The sequence below is a fragment of the Talpa occidentalis genome, unplaced genomic scaffold, assembly GCF_014898055.3.
Source record: "Talpa occidentalis isolate TD23 unplaced genomic scaffold, MPIMG_talOcc4v2.1 talOcc4.12, whole genome shotgun sequence".
Taxonomy (NCBI): Eukaryota; Metazoa; Chordata; class Mammalia; order Eulipotyphla; family Talpidae; genus Talpa; species Talpa occidentalis.
Genome location: NW_023601212.1, coordinates 59,866,489 through 59,889,011, shown reverse-complemented (window position 1 = coordinate 59,889,011; position 22,523 = coordinate 59,866,489). Strand labels below are relative to the sequence as shown.

General features: G+C 35.9%; 1 protein-coding gene across 3 annotated transcripts in view; it reads right to left on the bottom strand.

Moving 5' to 3' along the window:
• The window catches only part of RC3H1 (ring finger and CCCH-type domains 1), a 72,795-nt gene that overhangs the window by 13,518 nt on the left and 36,754 nt on the right, over positions 1-22,523 (bottom strand). For 2 of the 3 annotated variants that reach the window (XM_037506439.2, XM_037506441.2), the window contains exons 5-14: positions 21,954-22,129; positions 18,640-18,840; positions 14,584-14,716; positions 13,832-13,950; positions 12,147-12,259; positions 9,967-10,248; positions 9,452-9,666; positions 6,955-7,322; positions 6,290-6,457; positions 3,114-3,266 (exon numbers count right to left, since the gene is read on the bottom strand). In XM_037506439.2, the coding sequence (XP_037362336.1) occupies positions 3,114-3,266; positions 6,290-6,457; positions 6,955-7,322; positions 9,452-9,666; positions 9,967-10,248; positions 12,147-12,259; positions 13,832-13,950; positions 14,584-14,716; positions 18,640-18,840; positions 21,954-22,129 (1,928 nt within the window). The remainder of the gene's footprint in view (positions 1-3,113; positions 3,267-6,289; positions 6,458-6,954; positions 7,323-9,451; positions 9,667-9,966; positions 10,249-12,146; positions 12,260-13,831; positions 13,951-14,583; positions 14,717-18,639; positions 18,841-21,953; positions 22,130-22,523) is intronic. The other variant, XM_037506440.2, reaches the window with a different exon arrangement.

Sequence of the window (22,523 nt, the reverse complement as noted above, 5' to 3'; positions counted from 1 at the left end):
TTCAAAGTGATTCCTATCAGAAACAAACACATATCAAGATAAATATAAATGAAAATCTAATCAGAAATCTAGTTGCTAGAGCCTTGATACTTAAAAGTATATTCCAAGAACCAGTAGTCTAAGAATCGTTTTGGAACTTACCAGGAATGTAGAATCTCATTTCCAATCCTAGTCTTACTAAATTAGATCTAGCATTTTAAAAGATCCCTAGGTAATTTGTATTTTTTAGAGCAATTCATTTTATTTATTTATACATTCAAGATCTGGGGTGGAGGGCAGAGGAGGGGTGTGTGTGTGTGTGTGGAGGAGGGCAGAGGTGTGTGTGTGTGTGTGGAAGTGGGGGGTTGGGGAGGAGGATTCACCAAAGAGAGTGGGGAGCAAAAGAGGTAGATCTACTGAAATACACTGCTGAGGGGACCAATGAGGGACACAGGACAGTCTGCTGTGCCATTTGTGGGTTATCTCCCTGGCCAGGATCACACTTATGTTGCAGTAGCTGGAGATAGCTTGATAGTGCTGAGACTTTAACCCCTGTGCCACCAAGGAGGCCCAGACCCCTAGGTAATTTAGATGTACATTACCTTTTGAGAAACACTGGGCTAGATTCCAATCACTCATTTAGGAGATTTCCAATTATATCTAGGTTAGGTTAGCAAACATTTTTATTATTTACTGACATAAGGGAATAACTTTTATTTTGCTAATATTTGTTGTGATGTTTCTCTAATACTACCATAAAAAAGATTGGCTTGCCTTTTCCTTCTCCTCTGTATCTTTCTTCCTCTCTCTCTTTTAGTTGACATCTAAGCATATTTATGCTGCATTACCACTTCATTTATTTGTGAGCATCCAAATCATCTTTTTCTGTTACCCAAATTGGTAAAACATGTGTGTGTATGTGTGTGTGCACATAAAAATTAGGGAACCTCCGTAAGAGTTAATAAGGGCAAATGGTCTTAACTTTTATTTTTTTTTTATAGATTTATTCATTTATGCATGTAAGACCTGGGGTACAGGCCAGAGGTGTGTGTGAGGGGAGGTGGGGGTGAGAGGATTCACCAGAGACAAAGTGGGGAACAGAACAGGCAGATTGACAGAAACATACTGCTGAGGGGAGTAGCGGGCCAGACAGGAGAGTTATGCTTCGCCATGTGGGTCACCTCCCTGGCCAGAGATCAAACGTACGCTGCAGTGGCTGCAGATAGCTTCATAGGTTGTGTCTTAACCCCTTGTGCCACTAGGGAGGCCCCTGGTCTTACCTTTAAACACAATATCACCACTAATCATAACTTTCATGCATGTGCTCAAGGAGACATACACATAAGAATAAATGTTCACTGTAGTACTGTGCATAACAGTAAAGGACCAAAAATGTCCATCAACAGGAAAAGTAATCTTTTATATATATATTTATTGCATGATATCAGTTATCATACAATGGCATCTGCTAAAAGCAGCTAAAATGAATTAACTTGACTACAGATATAAATGTGTATAGCTTTCAAAAATAAGAATGTATAAAAATACAAGTTTAAATACATTTAAGGTATAAAAACATGCAAACAAAATTGTTTAGTAATAGTATAAAATCCATGATAATGGTAAACTCTCAATTCAGGATAGAGAATATCTCTAGTAAAAGAGGTTGGGAATAAAATGAAATTAGGGAGGTAATATATAGGACTATTTAATTACTTCTGGAGTTTTATTTCTTTAAAAAAAGAGATTTTTTAAATAAAAGAGATTTTTTGTATGTGTGTGTTTTTTTAAAGATTTATTTATTTATAGAAGCACTGGGTACAGTCAGAAGTGCAGGAGAGTGAGAGAATTCACCAGAGCGAGAGTGGGGAACAGAACAGGCAGACTGACGAAATACACTGCTGAGAGGGGAGCAGCAGGCTCGGCAGGAGAGGTCTGTCACACTGCGTGGGACCCTCGCCTGTGGTGAGGGATCCAACCGTCACTGCAGACACTGCGGGCAGCTTCACAATCCAGCACTCAACCACTGCGCCAACAGGGGAAGCCCAGATTTTTTGTATTTTGATGGTACACACGATGTATGTACACACACTTGCAGAAGTGCGAATCTATGCCCCTGAAACATACATATTGTACATCAATGCTATAAACAAATGTACTTTTTAAAAAGTTTTGAAAGAACGAGAACTGGGCCTCCCTGGTGGTACAGGCAGTTGAGTGCAGCGCTGTGAAGCTGTCCTCAGCCTCTGCAGTGCCAGTTTGATCCCTGCCGGCCGTGGAGATACCCACATGGTGAGCAGACCTCTCCTGTCTTTGGTGAATCCTCTCACCCTCCTGCACATCTGGCCTGTATCCTGATTCTTGTATAAATAAATTAAAAAAAAAATAAAAGAACAAAACTAACGAAGCATGAAGATTAAAGAGTGATATATTTTACGTTTGGGTATTTAGATAAACTGATACTACATTATATTTTGTTAAAAAACAAAACAGCATAAGCATAATGCATTTCAGTATACCACAGCCCACTTGAAACTAAGAAGTAATTCTGGCTCAAGCACTACTGTTGTTCACTAGATTCAACTTAGTTGTTTAAACTTCAGAGTTGTGGGCCTCCCCTGTGGCTCAGCGGTTGAGCGCTGGGTTGCGAAGCTGCCTGCGGCCTCTGCAGCACCGGTTCGATCCCCGGCTGCTCCCCGGCCACCAGAGGAGGGTCCCACATGGCGCGCAGACCTCTCCTGCCGCCCGCTGCTCCCCTCAGCAGTGTGCTTCGGTCCTTCTGCCTGCTCTGCTCCCCGCTCTGTCTCTGGTGAATTCTCTCACCCTCCCGCGCTTCTGACTGTACCCAGTGCTTGTATAAATAAATAAATAAATAAATAAAACAAAAAATAAATAAATAAATAAAAATAAATCTTTAAAAAAAAAAAAAAAACTTCAGAGTTGTAAGACCTATACTTTTTTTGGAGAAGAAATTCAAGATCTTGATTAATTATGTAAAATCATTTAATTTTGTTTTACACAATTGTTGGGTAAATACTGGCTCCACAGAAACATCTGTTTTTCTTTGTTTAGGTAAGTATTAAGATTTTTATTTCTAAATTAAAAAAATAATTTGGCTAAGTTATTATACCTACCATCATTTCCACACTCCCTGCCGCCACAACATCTTTGGGTTTTGCATCTTTGGTTCCAATGTAGGAGCCGATGGTGTCACATGACCAAGGGGAGTACTGGCTATAATCATTTCCTTTGTATTTTCCAGCTACCTTCAAGTCTTCATCCAAAAACTACAGATGGGGAAAAAAAGGGAAACAAAATAAAAAATGGTTTTATGAGTAACAAGACAATGAATTTCTTAGAACATCATGCTGAAACAACCTGATGGTTTTCTGTCATAAGCAGATTTTTGTAGGTTATGAAAAATATAAAACAAGGATGATGTTTAACCTTTATGCTTTGTTAACAAAAGGATTAAAAAGAAGTATCTCAGTATCTTTCAAGGAATGAAGCTAGAATTTTTTGTATGTTTCCCCTCCTCTTCTTCACAAGATAAAGTCAACACTTAAATATGTAACAGGTCATATTTTTATAGTTAACTATGTTTCTTTCAGTAACATTCCTGGCAAACATGAGTATTAAAAACTAAAGTTAATTCTAAATGTTCTTTATTGTACATATATAAACTTTTCTAGTGAAATCTCTTTACTAGCAATAATTCGTATCTTGAAATAACTTTTGCTCCTCAGACTGATCCAATGAAATGAAAAGGATAAGATATGTAATGTTCTTTTCTCAGGATGAGTTTTTAAATTATATAACAGACAAATAGCTAGTCTAGGTCTACTGTATTTTTACTAAAATCGTAACAGTCCAGTGCCTTCCTGGAGGCCCAAGGGATTAAATTTCAGCATTATGAAGCTATCTGCAGTCACTGAAGCATGAGTTAGATCCCAGGCCAGGGAGCTAACCCACACAGCGCAGCAGACCTCTCCTGTCTCGCCGGCTGCTCCCCTCAGCACTGTATTTCAGTAGATCTGCCTGTGCTGCTCCCCACTCTGTCTCTGGTGAATCCTCTCACCCCCCAGCATCTCTGGCCTATACCCCAGTTCTTATAGGCATAAAAAAATAAATCTTTAAAAAATATATATGCATAATTATAGCTGAAGGGGTATGAACAATTAACAATTCAAAATAAAGATCAACAGAGCAAAAACTGACTTTTTAAAAAGACAAAATTGATAAATCTCTAGCAAGACTGACCAAGAAAAAAAATATTACTATGACAGAAATGGAAAAATGAACACTACAGACTGACCCCACAGACATCAAAACATTCATTCATGATAATTAGTATTATCTTGTAGAAATGCAAAGATTACCCCCTCACCTGCCATTATAATTAAACTGCCTTGTAGTATATTAGTCAGATTTTCCAAACAACTTTACCTCAGTGCTATGGGTTTTTTCCACTGACTTTCACTACCTATATATAGCTTGTCTCTCCTATTCTTTGAATCAACTTTAACACCATCCTTCCTAACTGTGAACAAAGATAACATAGTGGCATTTGGGACAAAATGGATGGACCTTGAAATGATTATGTTAAGTAAAATTAGCCCAAAAGTAAAAAACAGGTATTATGTGGACTATAAACAAAAAAATATACACAGGCAAAGTACAGTAGGAATAAATCTTGAATTCAGTGAAAGAATATAATAGGTTACCAAAGGGAACTGAGGAAAGAAGGGGAAGGGAGGCAAATGGGGTATAGGCCTAGGAGGTTTGATGAAGGGTGAATGGAAGATGTGCACATACCTAGGAGCAATAATGTAACCCCCAAAATTAAAATTAAATGAAATCTTAACAACAAATACTGTATGGGATTGAAGGCTGGGGCTGAGTTCTGAGATAAGAAAAAAATAACAACCTTAATTTGGCTAACAGATTATCTTGTTAATGCAATAATAGAACTAAGGTTATATGTTACTACATCATCAATATAGTTTTATTTTGATCACTTGCTCAATAATATTTACTTCTGCTGTAATCACATGTATTTTGTACATTTAAAATCATTATTCTGAGGGCCTCCCTGGTGGCGCAAGGGGTTGAGATGCAGCACTATGAAGCTATCCACAGCCACTGTAGCATGAGTTCCATCCCTGGCCAGGGAGATGACCCACATGGCACAGCAGACCTCCCCTGACTCGCCTGCTGCTCCCCTCAGCAGTGTATTTCAGTCAATCTGCCTGTTCTGTTCCCCACTTTGTCTCTGGCAAATCCCCACCCCCACACACACACACAAACACCTCTGGCTTGTACCTCAGCAGTTCTTGTATGCATAAATAAATACATTTTAAGAAAAAAAAAAAAATCATTATTCTGAGAAGAGCTCATGAGCTTCTACCAGATTGCTTGAGGGACTCCTAGCAAACAAAAAAGTGAAATTCTTAAAGGAAGACTATTCCCTTACAAAATAAAAAATTCAGACAATCACATTAAAAAATATAAACATCTGAAATTAATTTCAACAATAGGTATTATTAATCTAATACATACAAAGTATTATCATTTCAACATGTAATTAATAGAAAAATATTAGTGAAATGGTTTTCTTTTGGGGGATAGTAAATCTTCAGATCTAGTACATATTTAATATTAGCGTGCACCTAAATTCACACAAGTCACATTTTAAAGTGCTCAACAGCCACATGACTGACTAGTGGTTATCATACTGAGTAAGCACAGATTCAGAATTCAGTACAATGCTAATAAAAATTACAGCAGATATTTTTGTAGAAATCAACATACTGAATCTAAAATGTGTTTGGAAATTCCAAATATCAAGAACAGCAAACGTAATCTTGAAAGGAGACATATAGGAAAACACACACCACACCACATATCAACACACATTATAAAATTACTAAGACAATGTGGAACTGGTACAAGGATAGAGAAAAATACCAATGAAACAGAAAAGAGTCCAAAAATATATATATATAGTCACCTGACTATGATAAAGGTGACTGTTAGGCATTGGGGAAAGGATGGTGTTTTCATTAAATGGTGCTGGATCAATAAAATCCTTTGGGAAGAAAAATAGATCTTGACTACTAATACACTATATATAAAAATAAAATCTAGATGAACAGTAGACCCAAATGTGAATAAACAATAACACCTTTAGGAAAAAAACACGAAAATATCTTCATAACCTTGGGAATTGGCAAAGATTACTTAAACAGTATATAACAACCCACCGATATAAAGAAAAAAACTTAAATGAGACAAAAAATGAAGTACTTACTTCCTCCTGATGGAAGGTAGGAGGTAATGTTGGTGATGGTGCAAAAGGAGGTGGAGAAATGACCTTTCTTTCCTCTAGCTGGGCCATTATTTCTTTCCGTCTGCGATGCAGCTCATCTAGGCTAGGATGGGGCTGCGGAGGAGGAGGAAACCGGCTATAAGAAGGCTCCTAAAAATGCAAAGATTAAAATTGAAAAAGAATTATGGAATACATTAATTCATTCAGCACCTACTTTAAATAAGCAGCAGCTTGTATACCAGTCCTAACATTTGGTAATCCCAAGACTTTTAATAAAACAAAACAAGGCAGAACAAAAATCTAAAAAAACCTTTCAGAAATTCCTAAGAGCTAAGTTTAAATATCCTTTTCTTGACCAGAGACCATTAATTTTCAAATAGATCTAAAAATGTTAATAAAACTATCTGAAGTTCACAAACTAACAGGATAGAAAACTTTTTCCCCTTTAATGAGTTTAACTTAAAAAAAAACAACAACAACAACAACAAACCTACCCAATTTATGAAGGAGGAAAAAAAAACAGTAATTTTTCTTATTCAAAAAAGAATTGATCAGGATTATTACCATTGCAAAAAAAGTTTTAAAAAAAAATCACTGTAAGCAACTATCTACTTGTATCTATGTAATAAGACAAAAATACAGCATACTCTCATGTATGGTCTGATCTGAGTTGGATGAGGAGCCACTGGATAGTAACCATCCATTTGTTGATATCTTTCTCTGGATTCTGGTACATAGGACGGTACTGCTGCAGCTGGAATTTCAATGGGAATAGGACTTTCTCGGAAAATTTCCTCTCTCCCATAAGACTGAGCAGGGTATAGTCGACGGCCATCATAGTGTGGAGGGTACATAGGTGGGTATTGTTGTGGCTGTGTGCCATACTGAGAATTTACTACACGATCTTGGAGGTAGGGTGGATAATGATCCAAGTAGGGAGGACCAGGTTCAGGTGCAGATGGTGGAGGTCGGACAAAGCGGGACACACATTGTGGTGGTGGAGTATAGTACATGCCTGTACAATATAAAAGAGGAACCAAAAGCAATAATAAGCCAATCTAATTTCCTAAGTAAGACTTTTCCTTTCCAAATATTTCAATACTCAATTTTTAACAATAATTAACAATCCACTCATTCCTTTAGATGTTCCCCCCTTTTTATGTAGCTTTATGAAAAATAACAAGCAAAAATTATCCCTAAAAATCATTGAAAACAACAAATCTGCCTATAATCTATCATAGTAGAGTGGTGTCTCAATACATTGACTATTGCAATGTAAACACTGGAGAGTAAACTGCATTTCTTTGGGGGTCCCATAAATCATTCTTGAATGAGTTTTGAATGTGAAATTTAGTTAACTGGAAAGAGATATGGTGCACAAAGGGACCACTCTGCTGGGCAGACCCATAGATACTGCCTAACTTTAGAGTTCTTGAAGCAATAATTGTAGCAGTAGTTTCTCAATTTCCAGGCTGATACTTAAAATGATCTGGTCTTGGGGCTGGCAATTAAGACATTCCTATTTCTACTACTTATTCACTGACAAATGTGTTTTCTTTGGTCAGTATTGGGACTCATTCCTAGAGGTCTAACGTAAGCCTGCTTCTCCAGTACTCATTGTGTAAAATACCTAAATACCCTGTATTAAAACTCTTGATGCTTTGCAGAGCTAGAATGATTTCTGTTATCTATAATCAAACTCTGACTGACAGTGTACTTAAGATTATCTCAGCAAAAGCAGTTAGTTTCTCCTTATTGGATGGTCTAAAAGAGGCTATAAATCAACTTTAATGATATTTTTACATGTATCAATAATGTCATTATCAATTTTAAGCTACACTTTTAACTACAGAAGGCATTTGTGATTCAAAATTAGGACAGTCTTAAAGAACTGGAGAGCACCTTTAATCTATCCCAGTTTAAAAAATAACACTATTCTGTCTTTGACAGAGATCTAATACTTTAGTTTAAAAAAAGTGGGGTTTTTTGTTTTTGTTTTTTGATTGTATATATGAAATCTCGGTCATCTCCTTTCCTTCATTCTCCATACCTATCATATAGTCTCCTTAATCCTTCAGACTCTACACTCTCAATTTTGCAATCCATTTATTTATGGTCAACATCATTATTGTAAGGGAACTAAAAAGCAAAACTACAATGAGATGTTATCTCACATTGTGAGAATGGCCTACAACAAACAAGTGTTGGTTGAGAAGGGTGTGGAGAAAAAGGAACACTAATTCACTGTTGGTGGGAATGTAAATTGGTGCAATCAATGAAAAATGTTAAGGAGATTTCTTAGAGAAATGCCATTTGATACAGCAATACCACTCATACATATTTTTCCAAGAATATGGAAACACTAACACAAGAGGATTTATGGGTTCTGATGTTTATAGAAGCATTATTTACAATAGCCAAGATATGGAAATCAACCTAAATGCACTACTGGGTAACGATATTTTGGTATACAGGGTCAGTAGAATGCTACTCAGCTACACTGACTTTTGGGACAAAATGGATAGATCTTGAGATTATTGTGCTAATAAGCAAAGTCAGAAAATGAAAGACAAGTATCAGATGGTTTCTCTCATTTGTGGATTATAAATAAAGAAAACAAACTAGCAAGACACAAAAATAACATAATCTGTGGAAACTATGGTTATCAATGGTGTGTGTTTGTGTAACACAGGGTTAAGTTAGTGTATGGGCACTGGAACTTTGGTAGAGGGCAAGTGAAGCATGTGTATATGCTGATGTGTGAAGTTGTGTCTCAAACTTATATATGGCATATCAGTAAAATCTGATGGGAATAAAAATAATTTATAGCCATTATAATATTCATTTCTTTTTTTTAATGCTTAAAGAAAATTTTGGTCAGGAAGATACATACTACCTTACACAGGCAATTTCCACTATCTACTTGGCTGATTTATTTCCATAAATATGTGAACATATTTAATATATAATTTTTAGTAGATTATTTGCTTTTTATAGTTTTGCTACTTCATCTTTTTTCATACTATTTAGTTGCTTATAAAATGCTTTTACCAAAGTATTAAAAGAAGTTTTTAGTAGGAGACGACTCAGATAATTCTCTTAAGTCCTAAGAAAAGTGAGTGACATAAAATGAAAGAGTATTACCCTGATGATAAGGTGCTGGTTCAAATGGTGGAGCAGCTCCGCGAGGATCCTGATAATAAACATCTGCCTGCTGAGCTGGATATAACTGAGAGCCTCGTGATACCATCTGAGGTGGTTTGGTGACAGGCATAGGTGGAAGGTCTGCTGGTCCCCTTGGAGGTACAGGATGTGGATTCACAGGTAAGGCAGAAATACTCTTGGGGACAGGTTCTAGCCTAGGGACATAAGATTCTGAAAGTCAAGTTTAAGGTTTCCAAAATACTTCTAATGAATGCAAAATGTTAAAGTAAAAAACAGCAACAATTAAGTAAACATATTTCTTTTAATTGTCATTTCTTCTATAAAGTGTGCAAACTTGGATCTTCTTTCATCTATGCTAATTATTTCTTAAAAAGATAGTATAGGAAAAAGAAAAGAAAATCACCAGAGTCTTTTTTAAAAAACAAGACAATGATTATTTTTTCCTTCTCTACTTTTTTCATAAAGAAGAACAAATAAGAGGAAAAATGACGTACAGGTCAGGAGGGGATCCAGGGGCACTACTGCTCAGGTGATCTATCTTTCCTGGTTTCAGACTAGAATCGTAGTTGGTGTCTGTCCCTCGTGGAATCAGCTTTGTTACTGTGTTCCCTGCTGATACAATTCCATTTGGCAGAGCAGGGGGTTTTCTGTTAGGCAGATCCACTGCACCTTCATCTGGAAGTATAGCTGCTGAAGGCAGGCCCACTTCATTAAGTTGACCCAAAGAGGCACTCAGGGGTCTTCTGGGAACCAGGCGCTTATTCATTTTACGGAATCTAAAAAACCAAAGGCACACACCAAAATCTAGTATTATGAAAGCAAAACCAAACCAATCATTAAAATAAATATAAGAAATAGGTACAAAAAGATTACAAGCACATTATTTATCAAGTATAAAATTTCTTATAACGAGTATTTGTAACATAAATCATGCTAATTAATATCTAGACTATAACTAATATTTATTGAAATTTCTATTTCAAAAACTTATTAGAAAAGGGTTAGAAAAATCTTCAGAAGTTTTGGGAACATTCGACATTAGTGTCCCCTCAAATGCTTTAGTAACAGTGAGCCAGTATTAAAAAATTAAGAATAAAATAAAAAGCCAGTGTGCACTAAGAAAAATTTACCAATTCTAGTAAAAACTTACAAATACCAAAATTTTGGATTTAAAAAATATTAATATATGAGATATTTCTGCTATCTTTGTCAAATTTAGTGTCAGTGTTGTATTGGCTTTGAAAAAAAAAATGTTTTCTTTTTTTTAATTCTTTTTTTTTTTAAAGATTTATTTATTTATTTATACAAGAACCAGGGTACAGGCCAGATGAGTGGGAGGGCGAGAGGATTCACCAGAGACAGAGAAGGGAGCAGAACAGGCAGAATGACTGAAATACACTGCTGAGGGGAGCAGCGGGTGAGACAGGAGAGGTCTGCCTCAACATATGGGACCCTTGCTGGCTGGACGGAATGGAACTGGTGCTGAAGAGGCTGCGGACAGCTTCACAGCACGGTGTTCAACCGCCTGCGCCACCAGGGGAGGCCCTGTTTTCTTTTTTTCTAGTATGTGTTGCAAACTTTATCATCAGAATTACCTACTCCTTGAAATTTGAAAAAAATCTGTGAAACTGAGTCTAACTAAGTAATTTCTTAAAACAGAGAAGTGGACAAATTTTTCCATTGGAAATGCATTATTCAATTAGTCAATATCAGTTAAAATTGATGAAAATTCTTAGAATTAGAACTTTTTAGATAGTGAAAATAACTCATTTCTAAACTGAGTCAACCATAAATCATTTTCTATTTATAAGCATGATATAATGAAAGAAACTAGTTTTCTTTCTTAAAATTCAGTATTGTTGGGGCCTCCCCGGTGGCGCAGCGGTTGAGCGCTGGGTTGCGAAGCTGCCCGCAGCCTCTGCAGCGCCGGTTCAATCCCCGGCTGCTCCCCGGCCACCGGAGGAGGGTCCCACATGGCGCGCAGACCTCTCCTGCCGCCCGCTGCTCCCCTCAGCAGTGTACTTCAGTCCTTCTGCCTGCTCTGCTCCCCGCTCTGGCTCTGGTGAATTCTCTCACCCTCCCACGCTTCTGACTGTACCCAGTGCATGTATAAACAAAACAAACAAGCAAATAATAAATAAATAAAACATGCCTCTATAAAAAAAAAATTTAAAAAAAAAAAAAAAATTCAGTATTGTTTTCTAGAACATACCATTTATTGCAGATAATAAAGATAATACAATCACTTACTGCATTTTTTATTTTGCTTCTTTTTACTTATCTTTTTTCCTTTTGTGTATCTCAATGGTGGCAAATTGTTCTACTAAATACTTCTCCCTTATTCTTTTTTTAAGATTTATTTATTTATACATACAAGAACTGGGGTATAAGCCAGAGGTGCAGGGAGTCAGAGGATTCACCAGAGACAGAATGGGAAGCAGAACAGGCAGATTGACTGAAATACACTGCTGAGGGTACCAGCAGGCGAGTCAGGAGAGGTCTACTGCGCCACATGGGTCACTTCCCTGGCTGGGGATTGAACTTGTGCCGCAGTAGCTGTGGATTGCTTCATAGTGCTGATTTAACCCCTTGCACTACCAGGGAGTAGTGAGGCCCCAACATGTCCCTTATTCTTTAACAAGTTATAGGCTAAATCTAAAATCTTCACACTTACTTTTCCAGTTCCTCCTGTGAGTGTGCAAATGTACAGCTGGCTCCACGAGGACATCCTCCTCTCTGCTTCATATCTCGACACATGTATGTTTTATATTTACTGTGCTGTGGAGGCTAAGACCAGATGAAAATATTAGCCACTTAAAAAAAAAAAAAAACCACACATGTAAATTTTGTGCAGCCATTTTAGGATCTTTATTGTATAGATGAATAAATGAAATAAATTCACATACCTATCTACATTATATACAGCAAAAATGATGGAACTCATTTTATCTAAAGTCTCAGAGTCCAAAAACAGATTAACTAAAAAGAATGCAGTCATGGATTTTTCTGATGTTGGCATTAATTCTCAAACATATAGCATCACACAAATTCTTTTTCTAATTTTCTTTTTATTTATATATTTTTTACATCATTTTTCATTTTTAAATGTTTGCTTCCCACCCTGCCCCAAAAATTCTTGATTAAATATCATGAGGGTTCTATGATCTACTCTCCAGGTTTTTTAAACAAACAAACCATTGGCATTTAGGACTTTCAAATGTTTAAACTGTTCTAATATTTGTTTTGAGCAATGTTCAGTATAGCTATATGTGTAATGATGTTTTCCTTTATTTAACATCACAAATCTACAATAGGCCCTACAAAGTAAGAATATTCGATAACCAATTATTGACTCAGAGAAGAATACATCAGAACTTAAAATAGCTCTAAAGATACAAATGAAATTTATTACTTATAATGTACTACTTACAACATGAGAGATAAGGTAAGACAAAGTATTTGGTAGTTAAGAGATAACAAGCACAAAACCACATTAAATAAAATTTAATATATATTTTCTCTTATTAGTCTTAATTATTTGTTATTTTCTTCATGACATTTAATGGAACAGTGAGTTAAAAATAAGTTTCTCTTTTCTTTTATTTCTTCATAAAACAAAGCTCTCCCCTGTGCTTAGCATGATTAGGAAAATCAAATCTACATTATTCTACCTAGCAGGATACTTTTTGAATTTCCTGTCTTTCAAGGATAAAAGGAATATTGACAAATATATTGTTAATATTTATGAGGCAGATAAATAACCACGTTTTAATTTCTCAAACTTAGTAGTACAAAATACAAGACTTAATGACTCTAACATAAATCCTAAAGGCAAAACAAAATTATTGGGAATAAAATGTAAAGTTCTGGCCATAACATACATTATTCTATTTTATTGCCTAATAATATTTAATTTTTTTAATTTCAGGAAATTTTACCCACTGCCATAACATTATGAATGAAAATTTTTTAAATGCTAACACAGAAAAGTATAAATATGTAAACAGTATCACAAATATACAGAGCATTAGCACTAAAACATATACACCTATGGTTAAACTGAAATGCAATTATAACCAAAGAAAATAATCTTTTTTAAATGAGATACCTTTTAGCACAGAATCATTCTGTTATATCCAATGTGAAATGTGACTCTAGCACATTAGACCAACAAGGATTATTTCATTTCAGTGTTGACTAGATTAATACTAGGCTAATTCCAATAATCTGTTAGCCATACTATGTTAATTTAGTTTCTATAATTAGACTCTCAAAAAATTCCCATGATCTGGCTGGCTTACTTTATACTTATAAGAATATCCATAGTAGCCTATTTCTAAGTTTCAAACTTTTCTTTACCTGCTGTTGGTCTGCTCCTTTTTTGCTATGATTCTGAATATAATCAACCAGCCCATGTACCACTGTACGCACAGCAACCAGCCCATTTTCTAGCTGTTCCCAAGTAGGAGGAGGAGCATCTACATAATAAACAAAGAGATTTTAAATTATGCTACTCAATATTTCTCCCAACATTAAATCAATAAAGGTGTTAGGATTAGCACTGATGTGAAATCAAGCTAAGCTCCATACAGTCTTTCAGATAACTTATTCACCTAAACATTTTAAAGAATGAATATATATTTTTAAAGCTAAGGTTGCAAAGTAAAATAACCACAGGGACAGGGAATGTAGCAAAAAGGAATTCAGTGGGTTAGACAACAAATCCACTAGAATCTTAGTGTTGGGATGAGAACAGAAAATAATCTGAACAAGAGGATGATCTGGATAGTATGTTTCACATCTAAAGTTATGGTTACTATTCAACTTCAGCCAACTATTGTTATGTGAAGATGCAAGCCTGGCATTGCTAGATATATCATTTTGTGATGAAAGACACAAAGAATCTACTTTCCTGGCAAAACAAGCAGCACAGTTAAAAGTTTTAAATAAATATTAGATGGACAAGATTGGAGCCAGAAATTTAAAATACTATAGAAAAGATCTGGAATAACTACTCTGGAAAATTCTAGGTGACAGTAACAGAACATAATTAAAAGAATCATTGAGCAGTGCTGAGGCACACAAAGGGTAATTAAATTCTTTGGGTTTACCTGGACTAGGGTCAATGTTTGCTAACAGCTCCAAATGGGGTCTTAGTCGGTTCAAGTTTGCTGGATCTCCAGTCCGCTGGAGAGCAATTGTTAATTCCTGAACACTTTGTGCAAAAGAGGCTGGGGTCTGCAACTTAAAAAACATAAATATTAACTTTCCTAAATGCCAGATAATCCTTTAAAAATAAAGATTCTTTACAATAAACATACAATTATACAATAATTATACAATTATAAATAAATATAATAATGGTAATCACAATCACTTTTGCAATTTATTAAATTTAATTTCAAACCTATCACACTTTGGCCAGATTCAATTACCTGCTACCTGAATCCTGCATTTCTCAATATCCAGTTTGGTATATTGTACAGTCTATTCCCTCTGCTGCCACAGTCCTCAAATGTTGGACCTTTTTCAACCCCTCAATTTAGAAGTTCTCTTTCCAATCTGTTTGTCTAACACTATGTTAGCTTAGTTCTGGAGGCCCTTCCAAATAACTGAACTTTGCAATATAGTCTACAGATAAACATTATATAATAGCAAAAGCAACAAAGAAAATGAACTTATTTAAACAAAATTTGAGTTCAGGTTCTAGATACAAGATGATCGCTCTGGCCATAATCTTTACAAACTCAATCTGAATCCATCTGTTACATGGAATAAATAATTCCATGAGTTCACTCAGTTCAAAAATATCCTATACTGATTTGGGATTCTTGGAACTAATTAGGGTATACTAGTTGTATACCCACCCTAAGGTTTAATGACACACATCATTGTGCTGAATTCCCTAAGCTGTTCATACACATGACCTTTAACAGGGGGGAGGGGAGGAAAATGACAGTGATGAACTATGGGGGCTTACAGAGAGCCTTTAGTTTTCTATGCTGTTTATTAATATAGATGAGAATTTTTCTTCCCCAAAAGGTCAATCTATAAGAGGCAACTTTAAAAAAAGCATACATTTATAAAAACACAGAAAAAACACACAATTATCACTAAATGCTGGCATGCTTTTATTCATCTTTCACTCACTCACTGAGCCTTTCACTACCAAAGCCAAGATTTGAAGTTCTAAGCCCTCAACAGGATTTATGGTCTGTGACTAGAAGTGGAAACCCCCCCCCAAAAGATTCAGGCTTCATCATCTTCAAAGCATCTTCTGGAACAAAGGCGTTATAAATGTTCCTGAAGCATTTGGTTAGGATTTGTTCCAATCACAAAACGGTGTTACTATCAAAGAAAATAATTAAAAAACAAATACAAATAATACTTTTTAAAATTCTGGTTATATAGATTTGCAAAAATAAATAGTAATATTCAAATGTTGAAGAACTTAATTCAACTACCACTTAACATCCACTTCCTTTCTTATTCATTATACCTTTTAAATGCGAGACTTTTTTTTTTTTACTTTTTATGCTTTTAGTTTTTTTCTTAATTAGTATTGGTTTACATCATTGGAGGTGTATTAGAAATATAGGTTCTCTCCCCTCAGATGCTGTTACCACACTGCACATACCACTAAGACACCCATAGCTGACCACCATAGTCCACTGTGCTCCCTGCCCACCTTGCTCTCCTCACTCCCGCTTCCCCTCTGGTAGCCTCAGTTCTATAGTCAGCTAACCCACATGGCACAGCAGACCTCTCCTGTCTTGCCCGCTCATCTCTTTAGCAGTGTAATTCAGTCAATCTGCCTGTTCTACTCCTCACTCTGTCTCTGGTGAATCCTCTCACTCCCCCTGCCACCACACCTCTGGCCTACACCCCAGCTCTTGTATGCATAAATAAATACATCTTTTTTTTTGTAAAAAAAAAAAAATCTCCTTTTTTTTTTGTAAAAAAAAAAAATCTCCTTTTTTTTTTGTAAAAAAAAAAGATGTATTTATTTATACAAGCACTGGGTAGTCAGAAGCCCGGGAGGGTGAGAGAATTCACCAGAGCCAGAGCTGGGAACAGAACAGTCAGACTGACGAAGAAAGATACTGCTGAGGGGAGCAGCGGGCTCAGCAGGATAGGTCTGTAGCGCCATGTGGGACCCTCTCCAACGGCTGGGGATTGAATCGGTGCTGCAGAGGCTGCAGACAGCTTTGCAGCCCAGCGTTCAACCGCGAAGCCACCAGGGGAGGCCCTAAAAAAACCTTCTTGTAGAATATTTATAAAAGCAAGATAAGTTTCTATTCATTGGAAGAAAGCTACTCCTTTAAGAAATCATTACTATGGTTTTATTCAGTTATAGACAGTTACATAATTATAGGACTTGCAGGTAAAAATTAGGTTAAAGGGAACTCTTCTAGAGAAGGATGGAACAAATATATATAGTAGTGAAATTTATGCAAAATGAAGTTATCAAACACATTTCCCAACTCTCTTTTGATGTCAATCTACTACTCACACAAATAATTTTGTATTTGTGAACAGCAAATAAGGGGGGAAGGGGGCAGTCCAAAAATAATGTGGAAAGAGGTGGAATGGTTAAGAACATGGATTTTAGAGTCTGAATGCCCTGAACTCAAATCCAGCTCACTTATTACCTATATGATACTGAAGAAATGTACTTAGCTTCACTATCTCTGTATAAAAGTAATAATGCCAGGGTTGTTGGGAAAATTACTGAATTATTTAAAACCATCAGGCACATAATAAAATCTATGTATTAATTATTATGTATTTAGGCCTACTCTTATATATTGACCTTATTTCTCAAATGAAATCTAAGGTATAGTTTAATGGATAATCATCTCTGGTTATAAATAAGGTAAAACAAAGAAAAATTTAAAATACTATTAATGAACATAATATATTTTACATGCACTTAAGACTTTTTATACAGCAAGACTTTTTTTTTAAAAAATAGATATTATCCCCCCCCCTTTTAAAAAAGATTTATTTATTTATTTATACAAGAACCCGGGTACAGTCAGAAGCACGGGAGGGTGAGAGAATTCACCAGAGCCAGAGCAGGGAACAGAACAGGCAGAGTGACGAAGAAATACACTGCTGAGGGGAGCAGCGGGCGGCAGGAGAGGGCTGCGCGCCATGTGGGACCCTCACCCAGCGGCCGGGGATCAAATCGGCACTGCAGAGGCTGTGGGCAGCTTCGCAGCCCAGCGCTCAACTGCTGCACTACCAGGGGAAGCCCTATATAGCAAGACTTTTTTTTCTTTAAAAAAAAAAAAAAGATTTATTTATTTATTTATTTATACATACATACATACATACATAATACATACATACAAGCACTGGGTACAGTCAGAAGCATGAGAGGGTGAGAGAATTCACCAGAGCCAGAGCAGGGAGCAGAGCAGGCAGAAGGACCGAAGTACACTGCTGAGGGGAGCAGCGGGCGGCAGGAGAGGTCTGCGGCCATGTGGGACCCTCCTCCGGTGACCGGGGGCAGCTTCACAACCCAGCGCTCGACTGCTGCGCCACCGGGGAGGCCTATAGCAAGACTTTTTAATGTAACAAGACCATAAAGTCTTATTACAGTATTACTCTAGTTTTAAGAGAACTAAATATATAGCTCTTAGAGTCAGAAGTAAATGGAACCTGACCTGTAGTCACGTGTACTCTAATGATGTTTTCATCATAACAACAAATAAAGTAGAAATAAGTTTACCAAAAATATGATCAAACTTAGAATGGTTGGTAACTTACTATATGAAATTATTCTGGCTAAGAATCATAAGAAATCTCAATGCGTACATCTTCCAGACCACTGAATGCTTCAGGAACACAATAAAGTCATTTAGAAATGGGTTTAACTAACACACTGATCAAAACTCAGAGAAAAATAAAAGAACAGGAACAAAGGCAGATAGAGACTTTCAAAAGAATGAGAGTACACTGAATAAAGCATGATAACACTTATCAAATCTTTATCTGGTATTATGATTATATGTTATTATGATTTGATTAACCTGATATGACACTCAGAGAATATAACTTACAAGAGGCTGACATACAATATTCACTTAAACATATTTGTTAAATAAATGAATTATCAAACTTCTAGGATCAATTCTAAGAAGTAACAAAAAAGGGTCTACCTTATCAATGATGGACTGCATATGAGACTTGTGAGACTGGTCTCCATAAAGCAATGAGGACCACTGGTCTGGTGCAATTCGTAAGCCTGCTTCCATAGCAATCTGCACTATCTGGGAGTCATGTTCTCGCCGCAGTGCTTCATAGGTTCGGAATTCTTCTTTCAGCTGCATCAAAGAAGAGTCTTCATCACGTTTGGTAACCTAGTAAGACACACACACACAATCTTATAATGGTTTAGGCAAGAAACAAAGTGGTTTTATATTTTATATGACCACATACAGATAATCTTCAATACAACAAAAACATTTCTTTTAGCAACAATATTAAGAGTAAAATGGAATACACTGTTTTGTCAGTACAAATTTTCCCCTTCAGGAATTTCAAAATTTTTTGGACCAGGTCTTACAGAAAGAAATGTATTAACACATGATGGAATGAAATCCAAACATTAACAAAGACACACAGTTTAATGTGCAGTTTTGAAAATAAAATATTAAGTACAATTATTCTGAAAAACATTGTATATTCTACTCCACAGCTGTGGTATTACTCTTGGGCTTGCCTGGCTTTGAGTTAGCTGATACTTGTAACTGAAAGAGTTTCATATGCTTGTGTGATTCTAAAGATTACTGATTTGTAGTTGGCTTAATTTTCAATGGAATTTTGTGGGTTGGGGCCACCATCAAAAAGTATGGCTTTTGAGATGCTGGACTACAATAATCGTAATGATGATAATAATACTAATTGCTCACTTAGTATATGCAGGTCAATGTTGTTACCTTATTAACAGTTATATTACTGCATTAACTCATTTTATTCTCTAAATTTGTTGAGGTTGGTATTTTAATTATTACCTGCAATAATTCACATTTTAGCTGGAATTAGGCCAAAGACTCAACATAGCAAAGTAAAATAATTCCAGACCAGGATTACCTATAACCTCTTACTATATTTTGGACATATTATGTCTGGTTAGCCTTTTATTCAGATAATGACTCTAGGTAGGTCCACTGAAAGACCAAATAGCTAAAACACCAAAAACTATAGTCACAAAAACTAAATGTATTTTGCCCCTAAGCAAAGGCAAATCCAAAGAGTTTATGTATGAAAATAACCCCTCAATATAGGCTAGCCCTCATTAAAATGTGGTATATACTTTTTATATGATATACCGGCTCCCTAGACTTGACTCTTGATGTTGTCTTTAACTAAAAACAATGAAGGATTTCCAATGGATGCAATGTCTAAAGTCCTGGATCTCTAATGGCCTAAGAATAACCAGAAATATCTACTCCACAGCTTGAAAAGACTTTTCAAATGAAAATAAGAGAGATACTTTAAAAAAAAAAAAAAAAAGCCAGAACACAGATAAATTGACAAATAAACCTGAAAGTAAGTATGGAAATGTAGTCTGATTTGAATTCCCTGAAGATGATGAAATGGATACTGATAGACATTTGACACTCTACTATAGTAAATTAAGTTTGAATATGGACTTTTTTCTGATGACACAAGTATCTTGTCATATATGAAACTGTAATACAAATCACCATCAAAAGAACAAAATGGGTGGCTAATGAAATAAAGAGAAATAATCATCACCCAAGTAAAATATAATTTACTTTAAAAATTTCCAATTTTTAAAAGAACTATTAATGAATTTAATGAGCATCAAAAGAGGTTCATTTTGTGAGTATTTTGGAGTTTTTTTAGCCCCTATTATTCTTCACAGGTTGGATTTTTTCTTTGTTTTTTAAGCTTCCTATATGGTATTTGTTGATGGAAAACAAATTGAAGCAGACAGATGGGCATTCTGAAATGTACTCCAGTGCTATTATAATCATTTCAGGGCCTCCCCAGTGGCGCAGCGGGTTGAGCACAGTATTGTGAAGCTATCCATAGCCTCTGCAGTGTGGGTTCGATTCCCGGCGGGCCAGGGAGTGTCCCACATGGTGTGGCAGACCTCTCCTGTCGTGCCTGCTGCTCCCATCAGCAGTGCTTTCGATCTGTCTGCCTGTTCTGCTCCCCACACTCTGTCTCCTCTCACCCTCCTGTGCCTCTGGCATGTACCCCAGCTATTGTATAAATTAAAAATAAATCTTAAAAAAAATAATCATTAAAAAAAATTGAAGATATTCAGGAAAAATCTAGAGCAACTGAAGTTATTATGACTAAAGGTTCTGATAGTTTCAGAGGTATCCTAAAGAAAATGAGATAAGTGGATACTTTTCTATAGTCTACACCCCACTTTTAGTATATAATCTAACTCTAGAAAGAAACAGCATTATATAGTCATTTTATTTAAATTTTTTAAAATAAATGTAGAATTTTCTGTTGTTGTGAACCATTTTATCCTTTCTCAGAAAATAATATACTAGAATAGTTAATGTGGGATTTTTTTAGTTTGAGTCACTGGTGACAGAATATGGTGATCTCAGGAAAGAATTTTCTTATGTGGATGAATAACAAGTTTTTATTTTTATTTTTAATTTTTAAAAAACGAGTTATGTATTTATGCATACAAGAACTGGAGTACAGGCCAGAGGTATGGGGGGTAGAAGGATTCACCAGAGACAGAATAGGGAACAGAACAGGCAGACTGATTGAAATACACTGCTGAGGGGAGTAGAGGGTGAGGCAGGAGAGGTCTGCTGTGCTGTGTGGGTAGCTCCCTGGCCAGGGATTGAACTAATGTTGCAGTGGCTGCAGATAGCTTCATAGGTTGCGTCTTAACCCTTTGTGTCACCAGCGAGGCCCTGAATAACAAGTTTTTAGAGACATGTTGCCTTTGTCTGTATTGTCTTGTTACATGCTGCCAGAAGCAAGAAGTTTTGACATTATATGAGATATAGTGGGCACCAATGTTTGAAGTATTACTGATTTAATTTGGGATACAAAAGACTATGTTCAGCATTACTATATATACTCAAACTGAAATGGCAAAAGGAGCTCTAGTACTGTATATATGGAATTTTACCTGAAGCAAATAGCCAAATAAAATTCATTTTTGCTTCAATGACTCTCTTCACACCAGTTCTGCTCATGGTCTTGACTGGAAACTGACACAGCTTATTTGTTTCTTGGAATACAAAAATCTATAAGCCTCGGTCTGATCTATTGATACATTGTTCAATAACAAACAAAATTCAAAACAACAGGATTTAAGTATAATAGGTACCATCAACTTTAAAAGAAAAAAGCTGAAATCTTCTGAAAAAATAAAGACAATTTTAGTAAATTCGAAGTTTTTACTATTCAAGTTTGGGAATGGACGATGTTTCCTTTTAAGTTGAAATCTGACAAAGGTTTATACCTTGAAGCAGGAGGCTCTATAAAGGAGCTGGACAACATGCCCAATGCTAGTTTTAGAGGCTTGAGGAAACCGTGGCTCCAACCTTTGCACCACAAAGAGAACCAATACTTTTCTTGACAAAGCAGAACCATCTTCTAACGCCAGCAGAACCAGCTTTAAAGCTTCCTCCTGCATTGCTAAGAAAAAGTTGGACAAAACAAAAAGTTATCACTTGCAGAGAGATAAATCTATTTAAAATGGAAGGGTTATACTAGGTATAATAAATCAGGAGGAAAAAGACAAATAATTTTATTCATATGTGGACTATTAAGAAGCAAAACAAGGGAACAGAAAAACTAAGCCCATACAACCCTTGAAATCTGATTTCAGAACTGAGGTTACCAGAAAGGGAGGGTGAGAAGTGGAGAGGGTGCCCCAAGGATTATAATAGATGATTAAGTGGTGTAGTTACATTTTAAGAGGTAAGACCCTATACCACTTAATCACATACAGTGTTGTAAACCAGAATTTCCATAATTAAAAATGATAAATTTATACAAAGATAGATACCCCCAAAATAGTATATTTTAT